Here is a 9,657-nt window from a genome sequence, read left to right on the forward strand (position 1 = left end):
TGGAGGCATTTCCTCAAGGGAGGCTCCTTTCTCTGTGATAACTCCAGCTCGTGTCAAGTTGACACTAAACCAGCCAGTACAAAGCTCATGCCTATAAGTTCAACACTGAAAAGGCCAAAGCAGGAGGGTTGCCATCAGTTTGAGGTTAGTCGGGGTTACATAGTGAGTTATAGGCCAGTTTAGGCTACAGAGGGACACCATGTCCAAAAAGGGGGTGAGGGTGGGAGATAAGATTCTGTACCTGCAACTGGAGAGATGGCTCAGCATTGAAGAGCACTGGCCACTCCTCTAGAGCACTCAGGTTCAATTTCTTTTTTTTTTTTCCACTCAGACTGCGTTCCCTCCCTCTCACCCTCCCGAAGGAGAGAAGAACGATCATCAATGGCAAGAGGCAGCTGCAATCAAGCAGCACCTAGAGCCAGCTTCACGCTCAGGAGGGGACGCTATGTCTCGTCCTCGTGGTTTCAGGTGCTCTACACAGTCAGAGAAACTTCTCTAGTAACGAACTATAGAAATGATCCCTGAAAGTATAGTCTTTCAGGTTCAATTTCTAACATCCTTATGGTAGCTCACAAATTGTCTGTAACTGTAGCTCCAGGGCATCCATGATACCAGGCGTGTGCATGTGAGATACACACACACACACACACACACACATACACACACACACACACACACACACACACACACACACACACACACACATAATTACTGGAAAAATGCCTATACACATAAAATAAAATAAAATAAATCTTTTTTGAAAAGATTCCTGCACCTGCCATCTACCTACTTCCATCCATCTGCCTTTCTACCTATCCAATCATTTATCCATCCAACAAACATTCAACCATTAGTACAGTAGGAATATTTTAATAAATCCTGGAGTAAGATCACTACCACCTCAGTGGTTTATGTTCCTGAATGAAAGACACACACAGCCTTTATAGACTGAGTTGGGCAACTGCCTACTGTCCATGCTGTTGGTATCCATAATTCCGAGTTACTATTTACTAATTTCTATGATCCATCTTGACTGCTTTTAACTCAGCCAGCCAGCTCTCTGGGCCACATTCTCTTGGCACAGAGTTCAGGGCGCTCTTCTTGCTTCTCTACCCCATGGTGGCTCTTGTCTCTCTCCTACACACTCTTCTAAGGCATGGCGTCTTTCTCCCCCTGCTCCTTCCTCGAGGTTCCAAACTCAGGAAACCTAAACCACGCCTATGTCTTTTCTCCCCAGTTATTGGCTACTGGCATCTTTATTTACCAATCAGAATTAACTAGGGGCAGGGTCTTTCTCTTGTTTTAAGGGCAAACAGTTTTGGGGTGGCCCAAATACAAGCATTAGGTCAAACCCACTACAACAATAGTCCACCAAAATGCTCACATACTAATCTTCCCTCCCAATTAACCATCACCAACTTATCAATCCATCTTTTCATTAACCCTTCCAATATCCCTCTATGCAACCCATCTACCCACTTACCAACATTTGGCTCATCAGATGGTATCCATCTATCCATTTGTACATCCAGCTATTCAATTTCCCCTCCACCAACCCAACTGTCTATCCATTAGCCTCTTGTCCCTCCATCCATCCCTCCTTCTATGTACTTACCTGATCATCTACTCTTCCAACGAGCCACTCAAAAGCCAGTCTATCCAGTTATCCAGCCAGCCACCCATCCTTCTACCCACTGCCAAAGGTTCTGATCCTGACAGCTGCAGGGTTCCAGAAGGCTAATCTCCTGCACTAAGACCTTGGAGTTGACAGTCTGCCAACCCCACCCTCTTGTCATCAACCCCCTCTGTAGAGGTCACCAAATCTTCTCTTGTCTCCTTATGGCCTCTGCCCAGTGTGCCCTGATCTAATGATTCACAACCTTAGCCCTGAACCTGTTTGGCTAAGTCACTGTTGAGCTAATTGAGGACACCAAGATGAGGTCTCCAGGACACTGAGATGCAAGCCAAGAGGGACTTCCAGCCAGGAGACAATGACTTTGTCCTCATGGGAAACTTACCTACTAACTTTTGACTCATTATTTTCCTAACCACCTTGGACTATACTTTGAGACACATATTTCTCATTATCTCCTATCTTCCCAGAGGGAAATACAAGATTAACCTTCATTTTGTTTTTTGTTTGCTTGTGTGTTTTTTCAGACAAATCACTGAACTTACCGACTGACTCATGCCTAGGTTCCCAGCTACTTGACAAGAAGAAAGGAGAAAAAAACAGAGAGAGAGAGACAGAGAGAGAAGAGAAGAGAAGAGAAGAGAAGAGAAGAGAAGAGAAGAGAAGAGAAGAGAAGAGAGAGAAGAGGCTGGAGATGTAGCTCACTAGTGGAGTATTTGCCTAGCATATATGAAGCCCTGGGCTCCAACCCCAGTACTGGATAGAAATGAAAAGAGGGTCAGAAGATAAAGTACTTTTTCCCGGGGACCCAGCCCTGTCAGACCCTCTAAGACCTTACAGAACATGAGAGAATATGCTTTCTGGGCACTGTTTTTGAGGATGTCCCTGCCTGGTGCAGATGGTCTGAAAAGCCACACGCTGGGTCCTGTGAACAATGACAAAGAACCCTTCCAACACTTGACCGCCTGGCCAGAGTCCACACACCTCTCAGGCTTGCCTGTCCCAGATCTCAGTCTTCTTCACGCTGTGTTTAGCCTGTTCCCTCCTCATGGAGGCCACCTACTCCCAGTGACCTTATCTCACCTCCACACACAGCAAGGCCTCCCTCTGAGAGGTAGCCTGTGGGACTGTCCTTGTATTTTCCCATTGACTATAGTCCTACATTGCTGAAGGTGCTGCCCCTACCACGTCAAAAGCTCTAGAGGTGAAGCTGACAGGCTGCTCCCAGGCCGAGGGTGACAGTGCCACCCTCTGGTGCCCTCTCTCTACTGTCTATACGTTCTACAGAGGCCACTGATGTTCTCCCCTTCCTCCCGAGGGCTCTGCCCAGTGTTACTTGAGAGTTCCCGGACTCTGCCAGATCACTGTTGACTGTCAGCCTCATTCAGGGCTACTTGACATCAGCAGAACAGGCCATGTCTCTAGTGTGCAGAGCCTTCCTCTCACCTGCCTGGGTGGGTATTCCGAAGCACAAACAGACTGCTTGGTGGCCTTTGTCTGAGTTAAATGCACTTGAGACTGGAGTCTTCAGGGCAGGTGGGGTCTGTTGTGTGGTCCCCAATGCTGGCCTGGGACTAGAAACCACCCTGGGGTTTCTTATAATCCAGACTGGACTGGAACTTACTATGTAGCCAAGGATAACCTTGAATTTTGATACTTCTACCTCTGGGTATTTTACAGGTGTACAACACTTTGTCCAGTTTTTTTTTTTTCTGTACTGTGTTGAGCTCAGAGTCTTTCTGTATGCTAGGCAAGCACTCTACCAAGGGAGATATAGGCCCTGCCTCTCTCCCCACTCTCCCTCCCGTCCTTGATGTTTGCAAGCTAGTCACTGAATCGATGATAGAGTCACTAGCTCAGATGGCAGACATGGCATGGGATCTGGTTCCCTGGGACAAAGGCTGGTGCAGAGGGCATGTGAATAAATCATGAGGGGCCCACGACAGGCCAGCAGGCCACAGCTGACCTCATTCTGGAAGTGAGAGTAAGCTGCTGTGTGGTGAGTGGCTGCAGTGTGGCAAGGGGCAAGGGTCTGTGTGGCACCTTTATTCTTGTTCCTTGAGAAGAGCTTACAGGTCAGGGGGGTGGTTCACCCAGGAGGTGGGGAAGCAGAGGTGGAAACAGAGGTATCCTGGGACTCCAGATGGGGAAGAGAGGAGCAGGTGGCATACTTTTCCAGAATCTTGGAGCTGTCCTGGGAAAGAGAATGGTGGAGGGGTGGAAAGGGCAAACAGGTAGAGCAAACCGAGAAAGAGCCCCTGTAAAACAGTGAAAGGGCAGAGAGACAGATAGATGGACAGACAAGCACACACAGAGAGACAGACAGACAGACAGAGACAGAGAAGCAGAGACAGGGAAACAGAGATACAGAGAGACACAGAGACTGAGAGAGACAGGAAGACAAAGACAGAGACAGACAGACAGACAGACAGAGACAAATAGAGAGACAGACAGACAGAGACATACAGACAAACAGACAGGGGCAGAGAAACAGAGACACAGAGAGACACACAGAAAGGGCAGAGAGACACAAAGACACAGAGACAAACAGGAAGACAGAGACAGAGAGAAAGAGATAGAGAGACAGACAGAGAGACAAAGACAGAGAGGGGTTGAGGGGGACAGAGAGAGGTTAAGGCACAGAGAGAAACTGAGGGGAACAGAGAGACTGAGAGGGCCTGAGGGTCCTGAGAGTACTGGTCTACCAAGACATAGCATAGGCCAAGCCAAAGCAGATGGAGAGCAAGCAGGATACGGAGCAGGAAGAATGTGTTAGGACCACGAACCAGAGAAGTGCAGGCAGGATATGGGACTGAAGGAGGCCAGCCAGCGTGGGAGCCTGGCCACCTGGATCAGCGAGGAGCCCCAGGGTGGAGTCTGTGGTCCTGTGAAGGTTGGGAAGCACTCTAGGAGGTAGGTGAAGATTTCAAAGATGGATTATGGGAGCAGCAATGGAAGAAGACAGTGACCTTAGAGGACTCGGGCTCTTCTAACCCCCAGAGCTAGAAACAAAAACATAGCCACAGCTTGCACTGAGCCACCGACCTACAGGTGGAGGAGACCCAGCTGGAACAGAAAACGTACCACACCTACATCCATGGCCCTACCGGAGGGCCCAACAGATGGCAGCCTCCCTGAAGGAGACTCCAGTCCATCCTCAGGCACTGCAGGACCCAGCCAAGACCTAGCCAGCCCCACTACTCGCAGAAGGGCCCTTCTCCGTGAGCTGGAAGCCCAGGTGCAGGCTGCCTACGGACAGGTAAGGGGCAGGAAATGTTCTTTTCTAAAGGACCCCAAATCCCAGCTGGCTATAAAACACACCTAGAACCAAGTCCACATACAGGTGACCAGAGTGGTCAGGAGAAGTTAGGGGATCCGCCTGCCATCTCTGTTGATGCTGAGGGAGCCCTTCATGCACCATGACAAGCCCTGAATGGATACAGGGTTTTGATAGGGGTGCACAGGAACTCCAGAATGGGCCAAGATAAAAGCAAGCAGGCTCTCTCTCTCCCTGAGGACTTCATCTCCCAGCTCCCAGTTGACACATTGGGAGAACTGGGAATCCAAGCACTGGGTGCCTACTTCTTCTGGAGGGATCCAAGCCTGCTTCTGAAGGTGCTGATTGGGGGAGATTAGTGTAAGGCTGAGAGAGGGGCTGATTGGAGGGGGGGCTGATCAGAAGACCCTCCCGAGGGAAGAGCTGGGAGACTGTGCCTTCCAGGGGGCCTTTGCTCTGAGTAAACCCACACACACACTCACAGAGATACTCAGAGATAATCCCGGATTGGATTAGGGCCCAAGCCCCGGGCCCAGGGCTCCCCGCCTGCCCACCCGCTCCTGATCTTGCCCACAAAACCCCAGGAAAATCCTCTCCAGTGCTCCCAGGCTGTCCCTGGAAACAGCAGGGGGCTGGCAGAATCCACAGCATCCTCCCAGGACTCCGGGCCTGGCATGGTTCAGAGACCCATGGGGAACTGTGCCAAGACGCCATGGCACCGGGGGTCTAAGGTAGGAAGGTGAAGGGGAGAGACATAAGGCCAGAAACCTGGGTGGCCAATGCACTGGGCAGGTAGTACCCAGAGACCTGGGGTACTGGGCTGGATGAGAGATTGGCTCCAGAGGAGATGGAGGGATATCTGTGTGCTCCCCTGCTAAACTGATAGGCCAGCTACGCATTCTGTGCAGGCCTGACTCTCTCAGCTTTAACCCGGCTGACCAGAGCTAGAGGTCAGGTCTTGTTCTCCTCCTTGACCCGGCTAAGGCTCTCACTCCTTCTGCGCTTTAGTTTACCTAACTGAGCAGTTGGGGGTGAACTCTTCCAGCCTGGGATGTTAATGGGTCTTGTGTACCTAGAGGCCCCTCCCCCTCTGTCAGGTGCTGGGCTCCAGAGGGAGGAGCAGCTGATGAGGGCTGGAGAGGGGCTACAAGAGACCGGGCTAAGTGGGCATTGCTCCGGCTCATGGCTCACTTTGCCACAGGAACGCTGGCAGTGGCCTGGATCCCCCCTAGGGGGCTCCCGCCCCAGCCCTGGTCCCAGAACTGAGGAGCAGGAGGGGACACAGGGCTACTCAGTGCTCGGCAGCCTGGTGGGGCCAGCATGCATCTTCCTTCGACCCAGCATCGCGGCTACCCAGCTCGTATGTACAGTTACTCTTCTGCCTGCCGGCTGCTCAGGTCCCATAGCTTCATCACTCCCAAGTAGGTGTGAAGGCCAGAGAGGACGTCAGAGGAAAGACAGCGACCCTAGGGGTGGGGCAGAGCTTGGGGAACTCCCACACCAGGCATGGAGTTGGGTATGAACCCAAGAAACAGCCACCTGAGAGTTGGGGTGCAGTCCAGTGGCAGAATACTTGCTTATAGCAAGCCCAGGGTTACATCTCCAGCACAGCCGAAATAGAAAGTGCTTTCAAGGGGATGATGCTAGAGAGGTGGGAGAGTCCTCAGGAGAGGGTCGGGGCAATGCAGACCTGCAGTGACAGTGAGGCCAGCTGGCTTGAGTATGAGGTTCTGTCTGACCCTGGGGTATACCTCTGTCAAAAGGAGCTATGTACCTCAGAAGACTGTGGGAACAGGGGTCCTGGGGTCCCATGGCAGGTCACAGGGAAAGGGATCCCTAAGACACCCAGACAGATGACCAGGACCGGGCAGAATCAGGCACAGGCCTTGGGTATGTTGTGAGGTGGGCTGGATGAGAAACCTCAAGACACAGAAAGAGGGTGCCGAGGTGTGGGCAGGCCAAGGAACTCCTAACTATCTGTGTACTTTGCAGGATCGAGAGCTGAGACCAGAAGAGATCGAAGGTAATGGGTTCAGGGAGTGGGTAGTTGAGGTGGAGTGTGGGGTGGGGGTTACAAGAAGAGGTTTGGGGCTAGGGCCTCTGCAAGGTCCAGGAGGAGCGAGAAGGACATGGGGTCTGGGCAGGGAGGGCTGGCAAAACCTCCCTTCTTTGCCAACCCCTTGGTCTCAGTGACCACACTGGTCAAGGACTGCTTTTATATTTGTCCATCTGGCTGACACTTCCTGGCTGTCCACTGTGGGCCTGGCCCCTTGCTAACCCTGCTAACCAGGTAGATTAAGGGCCCCATCTTCTGGAGATAGCTACAGCTGCAGCTGCATAGAGCACTCTTAGGAAAACCAATGACTGGGCTGACTAGGAAGAAATGGGCAGGGAAGTCTTCCTGGTAGCTTTTCTGTCTCTTCTCCCCTCCCACCTTCTCTTCCTTCTCTTTTTAATCACCTAGAACAGAGATGGGCACATGACAGATGCTTCTTAAGCATTGGATGAGAGAACAAAATTTTAACACTACACATGCAAAGGCTCTTGGGTAACAACTAGGAACTGAGGTTTAACAACAAGAAGGGACTGGAGCAAAGGGAAAAGATGGACCGGCCCCAACCGGCAGCCAGGAAGGGGCGCTCAGAAAGGGACTAACCTCACTCTGTCCGGCAGAGCTGCAGATCGCCTTCCAGGAGTTTGACCGAGACCGGGACGGCTACATCGGCTACCGGGAGCTGGGTGCCTGCATGCGGACACTGGGCTACATGCCCACGGAGATGGAGCTCATTGAGATATCACAACAGATCAGTATGTGCTTCAGACCCAACAGAGCCTCATGCCCCAGCCCTGGCCCAGCCCTGAGGTAGACGTGTGCGCTGTTCCAAACGCCCAGGATATAAAGTTGTTATTAAAGGGAGAGCAGGGAGGATGGCTCCAGTAAAGAGACTGAAGCTCAGAGAGGTGAAGTATTGTCTAGAGTCACACAGCAGGGGCTCAGAGAAACCAAGAAACTGTGACTTAAGATCCTAGTAGAATGGTGACACATGCCTTTAGTCCTAGCACTTCGGAGGCAGGCAGATCTCTGAGTTCGAGGCCAGCCTGGTCTACAAAGCATGTTCCAGGACAGCCAGGGCTACGAAGAGAACCCCTGTGTTGAAAAACCACAAACAAACACAGCCTAGCTGAGGACAGTTCCCACCAGGAAGTGTCATGCCATCATTGGCATACAGGAAGGACAGTCCATCTAAAGCCATGAAGGAAGGAGCCAGGAGCCAAAGGGAACATAGGTCAGACGCTAGGCTAGGCTCTCTAATGGACGGACCTTCCCGCAGGTGGTGGGAAGGTGGATTTTGAAGATTTTGTGGAGCTGATGGGTCCCAAGCTGCTGGCAGAGACGGCAGACATGATTGGCGTGAGGGAGCTTCGAGACGCCTTCCGGGAGGTGCACCTTGGGTGGAAGGGGTGGAGAGGGTCGGTGAGATTGTGGGTCTGCAGGGAGTGAGAGGCTGAGTGGATTCAGGGCTCAGTCAGTGATCCCATGCCACCATCAATGCTACCACAGTTCGACACCAACGGTGATGGCTGCATCAGCGTAGGGGAGCTCCGGGCAGCCCTCAAAGCTCTGCTGGGGGAACGCCTCAGCCAACGGGAAGTAGATGAGATACTCCAAGACATTGACCTCAATGGAGATGGCCTGGTTGACTTTGAAGGTAACACTTCCCCTACTTAGCCACATATGCCCTCAAGGATTCTAAACCAGTGGCCCTCAACCTGTGGGCTGTGACTGCATATCAGATATTTAAATGACGATTCATAACAGTAACACAAAATATAGTTACGAAGTAACAATGAGACAATTTTGTGGTTGGGGGTCACTATAACATGAGAAACTGTATCAAAGGGTCGCAGCATTAGAAAGGTTGAGAAGCACTGTTTGTAAAGAGTTCTCAGTTATCATGAAGGATCGAGGAGGGAGGGATGTATCCTCCCTACTGTAGAGAGAAGAAATTCATGTCAGTTCTCAGGAGAGCTCAAGTGCTTACCTGGGGGAAGGAAACAGGGAGAATCAAGATTGTAATGTGAGCAACTGAGCCCTCCTGCCTGATGCACAGATGCCTTGGAAGGTCTCCTCAAGCATCCTTTAGCCCGCCCTAGGGCAGGCAGGTCTGCCTCATTTCTAATGGGATCAGGAGGGCAGACCTAAAACCTTGGCTTGTCCTGTTAGAATTTGTTCGGATGATGTCTCGGTGAGCCTGTGTAGAAGCTGGAGTGGACCGGCCTGGAGGATCCCAGCCTCCGAATTGCAGAGGATCCTATATGTTCTTTGAAGGTCACTGTGTACAGGACTGTGTGCCTCCTCCCCATCCCTGCCTGGGCACAGTGCCCTATCCTGTCATCACCCCATACCTCGTCCTGGTTCTCTGGCAATAAAACATCTCCAAGCTTGTTGGGAAAGAGTTTTCTCCACTCACTCATCCTGAAGGTATGGTATCTGACCCCAAAAGCTAAGTTCTGGAACTGGGCTAATTACAAGTCACCAAGTCACCTCAAGTGTGAGCTCCAGGGGAATAGGGACTCCCTCTTCTTCCTCTCTGGATCCAACCCAATGCAAGGGCCAAAACAATGTCTGATAGGTGCATGCCTTTTATCCCAGCACTCTGGAGGTAGAGACAGTTGAATCTCTGTGAGTTCAAGGACAAAGTTGTCTACAGAGCAAATTCCAAGACAGCCAGGGCTACACAGTGAA

General features: G+C 51.4%; 1 protein-coding gene and 1 pseudogene across 10 annotated transcripts; one reads left to right on the forward strand and one right to left on the reverse strand.

Moving 5' to 3' along the window:
• On the reverse strand, window positions 323-537 carry Rnu3b-ps1 (U3B small nuclear RNA pseudogene 1; annotated as a pseudogene).
• Cabp2 (calcium binding protein 2) lies at window positions 3,494-9,365 on the forward strand. Of its 10 annotated transcripts, none has more exons than XM_006531766.2 (8): window positions 3,494-3,632; window positions 4,685-4,892; window positions 6,112-6,270; window positions 6,903-6,933; window positions 7,584-7,718; window positions 8,243-8,352; window positions 8,473-8,620; window positions 9,136-9,365. In XM_006531766.2, the coding sequence occupies exons 2-8, from the start codon at window positions 4,731-4,733 to the stop codon at window positions 9,159-9,161; spliced, it is 771 nt and encodes a 256-aa protein (XP_006531829.1). In that variant the 5' UTR covers window positions 3,494-3,632; window positions 4,685-4,730; the 3' UTR covers window positions 9,162-9,365. The 10 variants fall into 10 exon arrangements, with proteins under 10 accessions (XP_006531829.1, XP_006531830.1, XP_006531832.1 ...); XM_006531767.2 differs by having other exon boundaries at window positions 3,494-3,617; XM_006531764.4 differs by lacking the exon at window positions 3,494-3,632 and adding an exon at window positions 4,290-4,546.
• The last annotated feature ends 292 nt before the right edge of the window (window positions 9,366-9,657 follow it).

This window comes from Mus musculus, chromosome 19, assembly GCF_000001635.26.
Source record: "Mus musculus strain C57BL/6J chromosome 19, GRCm38.p6 C57BL/6J".
NCBI classification, from domain to species: domain Eukaryota; kingdom Metazoa; phylum Chordata; class Mammalia; order Rodentia; family Muridae; genus Mus; species Mus musculus.